At 44.7% G+C, this 16924-nt stretch overlaps 1 protein-coding gene across 1 annotated transcript in view; it reads right to left on the minus strand.

Moving 5' to 3' along the window:
* Positions 1 to 16649, minus strand: part of TMX3 (thioredoxin related transmembrane protein 3) — a gene marked incomplete at both ends in the record, with an annotated part of 41580 nt that extends 24931 nt beyond the window's left edge. Inside the window, 6 exons of the mRNA XM_084252547.1 lie at positions 2626 to 2706; positions 3680 to 3725; positions 9459 to 9582; positions 10703 to 10742; positions 15093 to 15147; positions 16604 to 16649. Coding sequence (XP_084108673.1) covers positions 2626 to 2706; positions 3680 to 3725; positions 9459 to 9582; positions 10703 to 10742; positions 15093 to 15147; positions 16604 to 16649 — 392 coding nt within the window. The remainder of the gene's footprint in view (positions 1 to 2625; positions 2707 to 3679; positions 3726 to 9458; positions 9583 to 10702; positions 10743 to 15092; positions 15148 to 16603) is intronic.
* Between the last annotated feature and the right edge of the window lie 275 nt (positions 16650 to 16924).

Here is a 16924-nt window from a genome sequence, read left to right on the forward strand (position 1 = left end):
AAAGAATAAAATGCATTTTTATAAGGGGAAACCTATTTTGGAAAAACACAAGTCTTTAGATGTATTGCATCACTCTGGTCTCTGTTTTAATACTTTGGTCATTAACTAGTAAGTGATGCAATTTCAGAACTGACTCTTGAAATTTCATTTGCAATAAAGTCATCCCTAGTTACATCAGGAGAAGCCCTTCCTTCCTAAGCTTAAACTAAAACTCATTAAAAAGTGCTAACAAAGACTAATACAAATCATGGGGGAGTAAGTACATCCACTAGCAATCGCCTCATGAAATATAAAGTTATCCCATAACTTATTTATTCACAAAGCAAATAAAGAATATGAAATATGCAGTCAATAATACAGTGAAAATTATATTAATAAACTTTAGAAACTTCAATATACAAATATCATTCCCAGTCTTGTGCCTTTTATCAAGTAATTTATGCCAATAATACCAAGTCACCCAAGAAATTCATCCCAACATTTCAATTTATCTTAAAGGTATTTCAAGTTATCAATGTAACACATCCTGTCTAAATCATAAGAAAGTGCCTACAATATGATTTAAGCTTAAGTCAATATAGGTAAACCTCTCTGGAGCAGTAACTTTCTTTATATCCCAAGAAGGTCATTTTATTTTTTTCTTAAATCACCATAATCAAACCTACAGGAGATGCCTATGGAAGAAACTATTTCCTTGTCAGTAAAACTTCAGAGCTCTGTAATTCAGTCTTTCTACTCTAATTATGCTACATCCTAAGTAAAAAATGGACTATTACCTCACAGCTGGCATTAGGCATAATGTGATAGATCAGGAATAGTATTTTAGTTGTATCTAAAAAGCACTTTCCAGCATCACATGCTAGAGATTAAAGCCCAAATCTATTCAGAATGATAACACAGTGGGGCTTTCTTTAAAAACTCTAAAAGTAAGTAACAATAAAGTAAACTGCCCTAAAGCGGGCACTACAAAAGCAAAATTATAGTAATAGATTAAGATTTACAACATAGCCATCTGTAAAATCAAATTTTGCAAATGTTCTTTAAAATCCACTGGCGGGCCTCCCCGGTGGCGCAGCAGTTGAGCGCTGAGTTGCAAAGCTGCCCACAGCCTCTGCAGCGCCGGTTCGTTTTTGGTTTTTTTTTTTTTTTTTGTGGGACCCTCGCCGGCGGCCTGGGATCAAACCGGCGCTGCAGAGACTGCAGGCAGCCTCGCAACCCAGCGCTCAACCACTGCGCCACCAGGGGAGGCCCAATGCAGCGCCGGTTCGATCCCCTGCCGCCAGGAGAGGGTCCCGCTTGGCACGAAGACCTCTCCTGCCGCCCACTGCTCCCCTCAGCAGTGTACTTCGGTCCTTCTGCCTGCTCTGCTCCCAACTCTGGCTCTGGTGAATTCTCTCACCCTCCCGCGCTTCTGACTGTACCCAGTGCTTGTATAAATAAATAAACAAATAAATCTTTTTATTTATTTAATTTGTTTGTTTGTTTGTTTGTTCGTTTATACAAGCACTGGGTACAGTCAGAAGCACTGGAGGGTGAGAGAATTCACCAGAGCCAGAGCAGGGAGCAGAGCAGGCAGAAGGACCGAAGTACACTGCTGAGGGGAGCAGTGGGCGGCAGGAGAGGTCTGCGCGCCATATGGGACCCTCCTCCGGTGGCTGGGGAGCAGCTGGGGATCGAACCGGCGTGGCAGAGGCCGCAGGCAGCTTCGCAACCCAGCGCTCAACCGCTGCGCCACCGGGGAAGCCCAACAAATAAATCTTTAAAAAAAATAAATAAATAAATAGGGGCCTCCCCAGTGGTGCAGCAGTTGAGCGCTGGGTTGAGAAGCTGCCCGCAGCCTCTGCAGCGCCAGTTCAATCCCCGGCTGCTCCCCGGCCACCGGAGGAGGGTCCCACATGGCGCGCAGACCTCTCCTGTTGCCCACTGCTCCCCTCAGCAGTGTACTTCGGTCCTCCTGCCTGCTCTGTTCCCTGCTCTGGCTCTGGTGAGTTCTCTCACCCTCCCGCCCTTCTGACTGTACCCAGTGCTTGTATAAATAAATAAATAAAAAATAAAAATAAAAAATATATATAAATAAATAAAAAATAAAATCCACTGGGGAAAATTCTTCTATACACAAAGTGAATTTAAATGTGAGGTCACAAGGGCCTCCCTGGTAGCTTAGGGGTTAAGTCTTAGCCCCACCACCTCAAAGGCCCAGAGCAAGGGCCTGAGTTCAAACCCCCACCAGGGAGCATACCTCTCCTGTCTCTACTCCCCTCAGCAGTGTATTTCAGTAGATCCACCTGTTCTGCCCCCCACTCTGTCTTTGGTGAATCCTCTCACCCCCCACACCTCTGGCCTATACTCCAGTTCTTCTACACGAAAATAATAAAATATTTAAAAATAAATAAATAAATGTGAGGTCACAAGTACATAACACAAATAACAGGCCCTTTTGTTTCCTTAAAGGAAAGAGTTTTTTTGCATGTGCTACATAATCTTACCTTTTCTCACAAGTAAACCAACTTCATTTAGGTCGAATCCCTAAAATACACACTCAAAATGATCTATTAAAACACATTTAATTTTTCATATATAGAAAATGTAGTAATATAGTAAGAGCCTTCCCGAGTAAGAACTTACCCAGACACTCTGTGTGCAAACTCAATAATATCATCTTTAGTTCGTGGTCCTCTATAATTATATGCCAAGTCCCCCTTTAATCTTAAAAAAAACAAAAAATTACAAGCTTGCATTATTTCAACTGCTTTAGTTTTTAGTGTTAATTACTATTGCTACATAAAACTACAATATACAAAATAATAGCTGTAGAATTTTAGAAGTAAGCAACTGGTTTCTGGGGAACAACAACTCAAAATGTAAAGAAAAATGCTGTATTGTATTAAAATTACATGTATTCAAATAAATAAAAATTTGTAAAATAATTGTAAAAGCACAAACAGAACATCCATAATTAAATAGAAAGAATAGAAAAGATAATTAACACAAGAAAGTAAAAGTAGCTGAGAAAACTATTTTTAACGAGGGGGAAGAAAGAAGGTCCACACATAATATAAGAAATAAAAAATTAAAATTAGTTAAATTTTTAAATTTGAAGTTTTAAAATACTGAAATAAAAATCTGCTTTATTATAAAAACAAGTTTCAAAATAATTCCTCAACTTCCCACATTATCAAAATAAGGATGAAAATCATGAGAAATCCAATAAAATCATGTTTATAATATAAGTCCTTTGGAATTACCACACCATTTCTGCCAAATTAAACACTCCACATTAGACTCCATCAACACCTACAGATTAGAATTAACATCCATCAAACTGATTCATCTCTCAAAAATAAGTCTAATTATAGGAAAGTAAAATTTGTTAGGAGACAGAATTCACGTGAAAAAGCAGAAGAGATTCCTGAGCTCCGTGGGCAGGAGGCCTCTCACAGACTGACTGGACCTCGTCCCGCACAGTCAGCGCAGTGAATGAGCCATAAACAACACGTTTACTTAACACAAGGAGAGCACAGAGATGCAGCCCCTCTCCTCTCATCACATACTGCACCTAGAAAGAACTGCTGAACTCAAATCTTCACTGCTCCAGGAAGCTACTAGAAATTAATGTAATAAAACGTAAGTAGAGTGAACTAATAAATATACACATATAAACATATAACACTCAACTTACAGCTTAATTGTTGGATAACCTCGAACTCCAAACTCTGAAGCAATGCCTTGATAAGAAAAAGAATAAATAATTCTAAATTTTTTTTTAAAATGAGAAACTAGGTAATAAATGAGCCTTTTACTTTAAAAAATATATAGATATACTTATACAAACCTATACAGATTTTCTTTAAGTCTTAAAAAGAATATAAACGGAATTAGTCTGGTATCCTCACCAGGCTACTGAGAGTGAACCTTTCTGATTCAGACTTGCCCAGTTTTACTTATATTTATTGGTAACACTGGTTTTCATAGAGGGAACACAAATTGCAGGAAGTAACATAAATAATGCAGGATCTGAAGATACAGATGCCGTCTTTTAACAGCCATGTGACCTTAGACCAAAGACTTATCTGTGCCCATCTTTATTTTAAGACTTAATTCTATTAAGTACATCCCAACTGAAAATTGCTGTTAGTGAGCTTACCTTCTCCCAAGTAAACACAAAGACTTCAGGAATATCATCTGAGTAGAGTGTGTTCCTAACACCCCCCTCCTCATATTAAGGAGGCAGGTAAATACAAGCCCTGATTACCTTCAACTAAGACTCATGAAAAACTGCCAAGATACAAAGATTAGAGGGCTGGGGTACATCCACCAGCGACTCCTAATACAGGCAAATCTTGGAAATGCTGGAAGCTCAGTTCCAGAACTGCCACAATAAAGTGAGCACCGTTAATAAAGCAAGTCACGTGAACTTTTCCATTTTCCAGTGCATATAAATTTTATGTTTACACTCTAGTCTACTAAGTGTGCAATAGTATTGTCTTAAAAATGCACATACTTTAATTCAGAAAATTTTTTGCGATTTATTGCAAAAAACAAAGCATAAGCTAACCATTATCTGAATTGTATTCTATTTGCTGGTGCAGGTTTTATAAAACACACACTTAGGAGACATGCAATAAAATGAGCTAAACCTTTAAAATTTATCATAACATTTATTTATTCTCAAATCAAATAAAGGAAAAACCCAATCAGGAAGAAACTAAGTGGTGGCATTTTTATAGCCTGATGCTGTGGTCCTCAAACTTCAGGGAGGAAAAAAAAATCCCAATTCTAGCCCTTCATTTCCTTGACCTCAGCTGTCACACCTGTATGATGGAGGTATGTAATACCACCTACTCCTAAAACTTCAAATACAGGTTCCCAGATGAAAAGGGCTGTGCAATTCACACACACACACAACAAGCGTGTATCACAGACATGTCAGGACAAGGATGCGGGGCCCAAGGCTGCCAATTAGTATTTATGCAATTTCAGGGGAGTTTCTTAACTTCTCTGCTGCTGCTCCCCCACATTCCCAGGGATGCAGCTCAGCATCCTACAGCGCTCAGGAACACTGGCGCCACAGAGTGTTTCTGACCAAATGCCACTGCATGTTCCCCTACCAAGAGAGGTAAATGTGACCTCACTAAGGTTGAGAAATGGACAAAATTTCACTACAGAAATCATTACAGGTAAGACCCTACCGATTTAAACTGCTGAATGGCAAGCAATTTAGTGCTCATTTTTAAAGGGATATGCACAAAGAGAGCTGCATATATATATATATATATATATATATAAACTTATACTTGACAGTATAATTTTCAAGCTATTTGATTACAGTGGAAACCAAACATAAAGTAATTTTTGGCATAATTTCAAACACATGGGCAGGATGAAAAATACCAATTCTCTTGACACTCATGAGACACTCTGTGTCTCAAAGACAATCCTTTGGCTGGTGTAGCCTGAGGTTCCATGGGGCGCAGCAGGCAGTCTAGTCCGCAGGCAGGTGAGGACACTGATGCGGGAGCGCCTGAGGAAGGCCTGGGGGCTCAGAGCTCCAGCAGGCAGCCCACCCTTCGGTGTTCCACAGTCAGAGAACAGCGACAGCAGCCCGCTTAGAGAAACATTCCATTTCTTTGCCTGTTTAAGTTCTACTCGGGGAATCAAATGCCTGTACTTGAGCTATCTTGAAGTATTCAGGGCAGCTTTAAGAATTATATACCAAAAATGAATTTGTATTTTCTAGATAGCAGCTTCTGAAACCTTGTCAACTTTTTTTAAAAAGAGGGAGGTGACATGTTTTGCTCCATAAAACACATTAAAAAAAAAACCTCCTTGATTCTGTAATAAAGTACAAAGTATATTCATCACTGACACCAAACACTAACCCCAGAAAACTCACTTATGCTTATTGGATATTGTCTGGCAATCCCCACTATACATAAATAAAAGAATTAAAAGTTCTGCCTGTTTTGCTCACCAAAGTGTGCCTGGCACACCCTGACAGAGGGTTAGCTTTAAATAGCTGCAGAATGAATGAACGCTGAGGCCACATGTTTTCCACAGAAGAATAATTTTTTTCCGCAAACATTGCTTGGATGATCCCAGTAGTAAAAGGTTTACATGGCCATGAGGTTGGGGTACAGCCTGGGGGAGGGGGAGGAGCTCAGGGAATGAGGTACCTGTAGAGGACAGTGTGCAGTACACACCATTTTTCCTTTCCCTTTTCCCAAAGAGAAGTGGTTTTCTAACATCTGGCTGTAAAACTGAGGTGACTAGAGACGGCGGGCGATGAGGTGCAAGTGGGGGAGTGGGTGGGGTGGGGTGAAGTGAAGTACACGTTCGCAGAGATTGGAACCTGTGACCCCAGGAAAAGATTCGTATATGTAAACCTACTTTACTCCAACAGATAATTTGGAAAAAAGTAATATTGTTTTTTAATCACGACATTTAAAACACTTTCTTCTCTAAGCTACTGAGACAAAAAGTCTTGGCTATTTTCTCCCTAACACAGTGCCCCCTAACAGTGGCACACAGGGATGTTTAATAAATACAGAATAATAAACTAATGAATTAGATACTATAAAAACAATTTTTGACTTAATATAAACTGTTACCACATGAATGATTCATCACACGAATGGCTCGCCTTTACGATCTGGCTGATGTATAGAGGTACTATTTTTCCTTTTCTATTTTTACTGTTTTTTCATTATTTTCCCTTTATACTCCTTTATACACTATTCCCTTATACTCCTTAATACACTATTACTCCTTTAAATGGCTGAGGTGATCACAAGTATTTGTCACTTTGGATTTTATTGCATTTGCTGGTTTGGGCCTCTTTCTCCTGCATTTCCAGGACTGAAAGGATTTGCTTTTCTTCTTTCTTTAATCTAGAGAAATGAGGACTGAGCTTGACAAACAGCAGTGAGTAAAAGGCTCCGCACCGGATCTGGATGACTCCTGTGAGGAAGCAGGGGCGTGCGTGTCTAACCAACAGATAGGCCAAAAACAAGAACTCGCGTTCATGAGCAAGAGCTGGCAGCATCAATTTCTCGAACATTGTTCTAAAAAGCTTATTTCAAGAAATATCAACTCAAGCACATTATTCTCTCTGTACAAAATCTTTCTGCCATGCAGCTCTTCTTGAGAGTTTCAACAATCCAACTATGGGGCTCAATTCCAGCTTCACAGCTCATCTCCTTGTTCCCTATTTCCAAGCATCAATAAAGCAAAAGAGCACAAATTCCAAACAGCTGCTAACATCAATACAAAACAAAAACTGGGCCTCCCTGGTGGTGCAGGCAGTTGAGCGCAGCACTGTGAAGCTTTCTGCAGCCTCTGCGGTGCGGGTTTGATCCCGGCTGGCCTGGGAGATCACCACATGGCACAGCAGACCTCTCCTGTCTTGCCTGCTGCTCCCCTCTGCAGTGTATTTCAGTCAGTCTGCCTGTCCCGTTCCCCGCTCTGTCTCTGGTGAATCTTCTCACCCTCCCGCACTACTGACCTGTACCCCAGTTCTTGTATGCATGAATAAATATATCTTTAAAAAAAATTTAAATTTACCATCTTTCCCATTTAGCCAGTGGTAGTACAGTTCAAAAACTACTCTAAGAATTATATTGTTTTCTGGGCCTCCCCGGTGGCGCAGTGGTTGAGCGCTGGGTTGCGAAGCTGCCCACGGCCTCTGTCGCGCCGGTTCAATCCCCGGCTGCTCCCCGGCCACCGGAGGAGGGTCCCACAAGGCGCGCAGACCTCTCCTGCCGCCCGCTGCTCCCCTCAGCAGTGTACTTCGTCCTTCTGCCTGTTCTGCTCCCCGCTCTGGCTCTGGTGAATTCTCTCACCCTCCCGCGCTGCTGACTGTACCCAGTGCTTGTATAAATAAATAAATAAATAAATCTTAAAAAAAAAAAAATTATATTGTTTTCTATTGTTTTTATGTTCCAGTGCCAATCCGTCACATCTGTGATTTCATCCTTGAAAATATAAGTCACTGCCTCCTCTTTACTCCCACAAGCAGAGTCTGGGCTCCAGCGTGCTGTGGCGGATGCACACGAAAGTCCATGATGATGATCTCCTGTCTCTGAGTGTTCTTCCTCTCCACCCTACACGCTGCTGCTGTAAGCATGTTCACGGAGTGATGCACATTTTCAAAACACTGTATCACCTCCCAGTGGCAACTAATAGAATCTAAAACACTTTGGCCCGGGAGGCCCTAAAATCTGGCATTACCCCTTATCACCTTGTGTTTTTAATATGAAACATTAAATACAAAAAAATGAAATATTAGTATGAAATAATTTATCCTCACAACCATGAGGATTATCACCCTCCTGTCCACAGGTGTAGAAACTGACATAAAAAGAGACTGTGCACTTCCCCAAAGCCACATAAGCAGGACGTGGAGGCAGAGCTGTAAGTAAAACACGTTTGTCTTGCTCCATAGACAGCTGCGTCCAGAGTACAAGGCTGTTTTCCTAAAAATATACCTTACATACCTCACTTTCTTTATAAAAATTAAAGGAAACAGAAACTACATTAATTGAAAACAACAAGGGACTTCACATGTGGTACGTAATTTACATCTCAAAACAATCAAAGAAAACAGCTCTAGATCAAACACTTCCAAAGTAGAAACCAAAGCTTAGAGATGTCAAGAAACTCCCCAAATGCCACCCAACGGGTGTGAATCCAGGCCTGCGGTCTGCAGCAGGCTGCTCTTTCCAGACTTCACAATGCCTGGAACGACTCTAAACTTAAGTCCTTCTATTCCCACATCCTTTAAGAGAGATGTAGGTAAACTTTTTCTGTAAAGGGTCTAACAGCGACTGTGACTCACAGTGTCTGTTACAACTGCTCCACTCGGCCACTGGCACAAAAACAGCCACAGACAATAGTCAGCAGGAGGACAGCTGGGTCCAAGACTGCTCCTTCTACAACAGCAGGTGTGGAGCCCAAACCCATCCATGAACCACAGTTTGCCAACCTCGGCTTTAAGACATTCTATTCTCCAGTATACACCATTTAAACTCACTTTCAACTCCATGATTCTGCTCTAGTTTTCTTCACTCGCAATTATCTTAACCTATTCTCCAAGTCCCGTTTACTCCCCTATCAGTGCCACGTCAGGCAACTCAGACAACAAACTCTCATTATTAATTCACACAGCAAAATCAACGGTTTCACATTCCAGTTTCTATAGCTGCCTCAGATGAACACGTTACCTTAAGTATGTTCAAAGAAGGAATAATAGCTTACACATCATGTCACGCATGAATTTACCATATATTTCATTTTACACATTCAATGGGTAATTTAGTCAAGAAGAGTCTTGAATTATTAAGGTAACTTTAATTTTACATGAGTAAAAAAAAATACATTTTCCTCCTACCTTGAATACTGCATCAGTAATTAAAACATCTTCATGACAAGAACAGTAAAATGATAAACTGAGTAATGCTTACTAGAATAGGAAGTAGCATCCATCTTTCCAACTTTAACTGGCGACCCAATGCTTTTCATCTCAAGACCAACTTCATTCCAAATCGGTTCCAGTTTTTTACAATGGCCACACCACGGTGCATAAAACTTGTTAAAAAAAAAATAAAATAAAAAGACAACCACTATTGTGGACATAATCTTAATTTTAAAAGTCACTTTAAATGATCTTCTAATAGTCTCTTTCAGAAGTACAGACATGCACGTATAATTTTTAAAGTGGTCACTTAACAGATAACACACACACAGAGCCAGATTAATACCCAGCATATTCCTCAACACTAACACTTCAAGTTTACTTTAAAGAACCTAATGCCTGATAGCTTTTCAAAATAGACGTGTGGTTTACAATAAAAACATCGTTCTCTGTCATACGTAAAGTGAAACCATCAAATACACACCACGTGCATACTCTGACATGTAAATGATAGACACTGTTTCTAGTGTAAGGGTTCCAACACAGCAGGTGCCTTGGCTACTTTAAGGGTAACCCCTGGGGAACAGGTGAGGTCACTGAGATGAGGGGTTTGGCACAGGCACAAACCAGGTGATTAACCGAAACCAGAGTTTCTTTCTTCTTTCTAACCACCAGATAGCTGGGGCGGTTACTTAGGTCCTCCTAGTTAAATAGTGTAACAAACAGCTTGTTGTATTTTTTATGGAACAAAATTTATCTATTCTTGAGCATTATATTGAAGTGTTCAAACATATACTAAAGGAAAAACACTTAAGGGGAGCTCACCCCCCACATCCCGAGCTTCAGAAATTGCCAGCTCCGCCACTCTCTTTGCTTCCTTTTTGCTGACACTCTACCTTTTCACTGAGACACGTTAAAACAAATCCCCTTAAACATGTCCCGAACTTGAAAATGAGGACAGAAGGTGAATATATGATTTTGATTGCCAAGCAGTTTTAACACGCTCGATCTCTGGGGAACACGAAGAAACAAGGAGGAATCTGTGGTGAAATCAGAGGCCATAACCTCCCTCAGACACAAGCCACATGTCAGCCTCGTCAAAACCAGATTCCACCGCCAGGAAACGGTTTTGGCTCCTGAGGTTCACTTTAATATAAAAAGAAAGAAAAAAAAACTTAAAAAAAAAAATTGAATGACATACAGTACAATGACATACTGTCATATTTGGGTGGAGAACAGAGAAATACTAAATTGGTAGGAAAAGCTAATTAATACAAAAATTTACATACTCACATCTACAAGCCAAATATCATCTTTTCGATTCTCTTTAAACCTAGAAAACAAAAAGAAAATCAATCTTTGCTTGTATGTTTGTTTCACTTCACAACTGAATAGAATAACTAGGGATGGTAAGTTGATGTATATGAGAGCCCGGAACAAATTCTTCAATAAAATCTCACGTAAAATTTGTACTCAGTGATCTCTAAATCTGAATCATTAAACATCTTAATAAAAGTAAAGAACTCATAAAAGTAGGAGTAAAGAATCTAAAAAATTGTTACTTGGCTGAAACACAACCATGTGCCTCTGTTCCCTTTACACCTGCGCGAGACAAGTGACTGCGCAGGCCGGGGCTGCTGTCCTGAGAGAGGTCTGCTTCGCAAGACTGCTTCTTGGTTTTCATTTGGGATCTTGAACTTCAAAGAGCGCCCACACCATTTTTTGATAAGCTCAGTATTCCTATGTGATGCATGCAAACAACACAGTTTTACAAAAAAACAGCTGCTTTCCTTCTAGGAGTCTGAAATTTTGGTACAGAAGAGGCAGAAGGGTGCTTACAAGAATGCCAATAAAATCCCTGGGCACTGAGTCTCTAAGGAACTTCTCTGGTAGATGACACTTCACACTGCCCCCCATGGAGGAATTAAACTCGTCCTTTGGTATTCTGCTTGGAAACTTGCTTCCGGATTCCCCCAGAATTCACCCCACGTGCTAACCCCCCTTTGCTGAGGGTGCCTTGTGTCCTTTCACTGTAACACCTCGGAGCTATAGCTCTGCCTGCAGGCTGAGTCAATTACTGTGTGAGCTCCTAGTCAGTACTGATCAGTGGGGTGCTTTGAGAACCATGATACAACACCCTGTGGCCACACATTCTCCCTAAGATGTAATCAGGATCACTTTCCTCTTAGTTGGCACCTTCTAGGCCCACTTTCACCACCTACAAAAGAAAAGTACAAATCCCCACACTTATCTGGCTCCAACTTATCCTTCTAATCAAACTATGGCATCTACTGACATCACAGCTAGGTTCACAATGTTTATCCGACTTCCTACATCATTCATGGTCAAGTCCTTTCCAGCTAGAAGCACTGCTTACTTCGTGCCTTTTTAAATTCCTCAGTCAGAAAACAATCTCACCTATTTTTTTCTTGTCATGTTTGTTTCATCTTCTAATGTCCAGCACAGTGACCTAATTCAGTCTATATTGGATAAATGACGAAAGTTCTCTCGAGGGATATTTAAATAAAACTCTTAAACCTACAAATAATGCAGAGCAAATCCCCACGTCTGAGCTCTTAGATCCAAAGGTGCTCAGGTTTATCCAGCTGTGCCAGTCTGAACTGTACTATAGGGAGCGGGAGCACCCTACCAATCCCCTAGGCTGGTGAACCCAAATCTCCCGGCTTTGCTCCCCTGTGTTTAGTAGAGTTCTATCCTATATGCTGACATCTGTCCTGGGGGGAAACCCAGGCAAAGAGGCTCAGCCACCTGAAGTGGCGAAACTAGACACCCGTAAGCGCTGCACCCAGTGGAAAATGGAGATTACTGGTTTCCACTCCTTGATGTTTAACAGCCATTCTCATCTCGCACTGATCTGAGTCTTTGGAAAAGGTAAAGTTATGGAATCCAGGGTCTCCCAGGGAGACCAGAGCAACTGTAAGAGGGTATGCAGGTGAAGGAGGGGAGCAGACCACCTGGTCAAACACGCAGTGCTAAAGAGAAGTACCTAACTGGAAAAATGCTGCCCTGAGACCCCAACCGCTTGCCTGGGGTAATCTTACACCATCCCATCAGCTGATGAAGCCTGTACTTCAATTATTCATTAAAATGTTCAACCACCCCAGGGGATAAGGAGTGATACAGGACATGGAGTCTGTTGTATGCTACATGACTGTGTCCACTGACAAGTAGTCTGAGCCTGAGCCACAAATCCAGGTCTGTTACAAGATGCAGTGCCAGCTCTCAAGGACCTGAACAGGAAACAAATGTGGCATCGGACCTGAATAGTGAGGCCTGGGTTAATGGATCAAATGGGAGTGACTAGGCCAAACTCAGAGAGTGTCAATTATAATCAAGACTCAAGAAAAGATGATAGACAGGATGAGAGGCCCAATGTGGTCCATCTGCTGAGACTGTCCTGGCCCCCAACTTAAAGGAACCTGTTTCTAGGCAACACTTTTTATGTGGACTAGGGTCTGATCAGTTGGACAACTTTCCCCATGCAGTTCTGGTGTACTCCCCCAACACTGGCATCTGTGCATGCCAATCCAGTCCAGGATGGTGCCTAAATTTGTGTGGGTCAGCCTCTTGTGGACCCGGGAGACAATCAGTTACATGTCTGCTTGTCAGTTTCTGTAGCAAGCCGGCAAGGGTGACATGTGTGTTGGTTGAGATCCCCTTTGTCGACACCAGGCCTTTCTGGTGAGCATCCGCATAGGTGACAAATGTTTATTAGGAGAACTGATCTCCATCCAAAGGCTCCTCTCCCCAGGGGGTGCACAACTAATGGCCACGCCATGAGTGGCAGTCCATGGATCAGTGAAAATACAGGAGGGTTCATTTGCTGGGGTGAAGTGAGGAGTAGGAGGTAGAGGAACTGGACAGTCAACTAGTTGTCAACACTGCACCCAGCTGTCCGCTATGCAGCTCCTTTATGTGTCTGGTGAAAGCCAAGTCTCCTTCAGCGTGACTGGGGTTTCAGCTCATGAACCTCATACTACACTCAAGGCTGCGCCCTTGTATCATTCACCAAGTTCCAACAACAGGCCATTAATTGCCTCTCAAGGGGCGTGTATCTTTCATCCAACTTGGGGCGCTTACAGGTCCTTGCTGGCCTGGGAGATTAACCCTCTGCGACAGACACCAATGAGAGAACGGTTCCGTTGCTTAGACATGTACATCAAATGGAGGTGTGGATCAGCAGGACCCAGGAAAAGGGAGCTCTGGTGTTCTGTTGGGGGCTTCCAGGATACCCTCTTTGTTGGGACCCCACTCAAAGCAGCAGCTTTTCTGGTAACCTTGCAGGTGGGTGACATCAAGATCTCCACGTGTTTCATGACAGTATCAGTTGCCAAACAGGCCCACCAATTCCTGAGTCTTCTTTTCCTTTTTTTTTGGTTGGAAAGGTCCAAGAGCTTGGTAATAATCTTTTTGGGAACTCAATGTAGTACTGCTTCCCAGCTCATGCCCAGGAATTCAGTCCGGTACCAGATTCTTGCCTGTGGCAAAGGTCTGGCAGTGTGGCACTTGTGATTCCCACAGCGTACAATACTTGTTGGGCTGTGTCCTTGTATCATCCCCTTAGGTAGTTGTCATGGATGCAGAAGAAACACAGTGCTCCCCTCCAGGAGGTTTTTTTTTCTTTTTTTCTCCATACTATAGCCTACCCCTTAACAGCAGAGAGGGGGGAAAATGTGGACAGCTTTGTAAAACATTAACATGGCGGGGAAGCACCCACAGATCTCTGGTGCTTTTAGCTCCTCCTCGATGACCGCCCTGGAGTGCACTGATTGTGCCCTGTAGAGGTGGTTTTAAGACAACGAGCCAAACTCTGACAACCAAGACCTCACTTTATTGCAACAATGCAAGTCAAGAGGTTAAAAAAAAAAAAAAAAAAGATGCCAGTTGCTCAGAGTTCCATTTTGCCCTGGCCCACCAGGCGAGGGCCAGGTGGACACAGAGCAGAGGACTTCATCTCACTGCTGAGAAGCAGTGAACCGAAGACCTCTTGGCTGGCTGTGGGCAGAGGAAGGGAGAGGGAAAAGGACTAGGAGTGGAAAAGTACTGAGTCTGAGCCCCTCCATAAGGGCTCAGCAATGCCTGAGGTAAAGCCCCCAACAAGGAGAACTTCAAAGAGAGGCAAGCGGCCAGAGATGCGAAATACACGTGAGCGTGCCTGGCCCAAAGGGCTGGAGTCCATGACTACCACTCCCTCCAGAGACGCAGAGCAGGCTGGTGTGGGGAGGCCAGCTTCCCCTCTGAGTCTGCCAAGAAAAGTCTTGCAATTTTATAGTCGGGCCTGAAAGATCATGCCCAGCTTTTGGTCTGGAACAGGACTCCTCACCTACAATAAGCAAGGTCTTGGGTTTAACACTACTATGGTTCCACAAAGACAAAATATTGCAGTTACTTAAATCCAGCAGCCACTGGATTAAAAGCAGAAAAAAAAATTGTCAAAGTGATGATCAAACAGAACATAGAAGAATTGACCTCCTTTTCTCAAACTCTTGTGCACAACCCCGTTTCTGCAGGAATACAGCACTTAGGCCAGCTCCTGGGGCGAAATTAGTGCTATGTAAGCGTCTCTCATTACAGACTCTTTATGATTAGATTCATGCAAATACTCAGATTAACATCAGAGTTGGAAGAAATTAAGATACTATTTAAAAATACATATACTCACGATTCATCCAAATCTTCTACAAATCCTTTACTGAGCACCATATCAAGCAAAATAACTGGGAAAAAGAAAAAGAAAATTGTAGCCTCCACTGTAAATACCCATTTACCACTTGGCTTGGACTACATGCTTAGTCACCTATGAAATGTTTCTGATTTTTGCAACCTACAAAAAATGCGTCATTGATACACTCCAAGGCACAAATGATGCAACAGCCTAAATAGCTCCTAAGTTGAATAAATATTTTTTTCGAATGCAACCATATTGTGACAGGCAAGGTGTCTGTGGGACAGCAGATCTCAGCCAGAGGTCCTTTTGCAACATGCTTATTACTCTCAACCTCTTCTTCCTCGTTACTATTCCACCCTTTCCGAATATATAAAGAATATGGTTCTTCTGCAGCGTTCCTTTTTCACTAGCAGCCGGTTATCGCCTCAGTTATAAACGCCAAGTGCAATTCACATACTAACAGTTTCTCCACGTGGACAGGGCTACACCCGGATTCTCCCTACAGCCCAGCACCTGGCTCATGGGGCGACTACAGAGTTGCTGAGTCCAAGTGAACACACCATAATGAGAACCAGGGTACCCGAAGCTGGTACCGGGAGGGGCGCTACACACTCAGGTGACCTCCCACCTCCCATCCCGGGGGCCTGACCATCGTCTGTCCTTGGCCATCGCTCTTAGCTCCCGGGTGGGTTAATATTCGCCAAAGACGACTCAGACCCTAAGGCCTATGAGATGTGGCCCCAAGCTGGAGGGCGGCATCCTTCGGGGCCGTGGAGTGGGCGCCCCTGGCCTTCCTGCCACCCGGGACCGGGGCGCGGGCCTCCAGCCTGGACCGGACCTCCCGCCTGGACCGGACCTCCCGCCTGGACCGGGCCTCCCACCTGACTTGGCCTCAGCCTGAACCGGGTCTCCCGCAGGGACCAGGTCTCCCGCCGGGACTGGACCCCCCGTCTGGACCGGGTCTCCGCCTGCACCGGGTCTCCTGCCTGGACCAGACCTCCCACCTGACCGGGTCTCCCGCCTGGACCGGACCTCCCGCCGGGACCGGGTCTCCGCCTGCACCGGATCTCCCGCCTGGACCGGACCTCCCCCTGGACCGAGCCTCCCCCTAGACCGGACCTTCCCCCTAGACCGGGCCTCCCACCTGACCGGATCTCCCACCATGGCCGGACCCCCCTCTGGACCGGGCCTCCCACCTGACCGGCTCTCCGCCTGGACCGGGCCTCCCGCCGGTACCGGGCCTCCCAGACCCGGCCTCCCACCTGACCGGGTCTCCCACCTGGGCCGGACCTCCCCCCTGGACCGGGCCTCCCCCCTGACCGGCTCTCCGCCTGGACCGGGCCTCCCGCCGGGCCCGGGTCTCCGCGCAGCCGCCGAGCAGCCTCGCCGCGTCCGCCGGCGGGGGGAGCCCCGGCGCGGGGCGGAGGCACCGGCGGACCCGCAGCCGCCCCACCCGGCGGGCGCCCCGGGAGGGCCCCGCACCGCCGCGCCCCGCCGGCCCTCACCTGTGGCGCAGAGTCGCAGGGCGGCCCCGCGCCCCCGAGCCGCCATGCTCACGCAGGGAAGCCGCGAGGGCCGGCTCTGCGCGGAGGAGAGAGCGCGCCCGGGCGGCCGCCGCCTGCGCTCCCGGAAAGGGAAGCCGGGCCGCGAGGCGCGGAAGGGACGCTGGGCCGAGGGCGGAGGCGGGGCAGGCCGGCCTCCCGCACCTCCCGGGACCCGCCGCCTCCGGCGCGGCGCATGCGCGAGGCTCGGGCGCAGGCGCAGAAGCGGGGCGCGGGCGCAGGCGCGGACCGCGGCGCAGGCGCAGGAGCGCGGCACGGGCGCGG

This window comes from Talpa europaea (assembly GCF_964194135.1).
Source record: "Talpa europaea genome assembly, chromosome: 13".
NCBI lineage: Eukaryota > Metazoa > Chordata > Mammalia > Eulipotyphla > Talpidae > Talpa > Talpa europaea.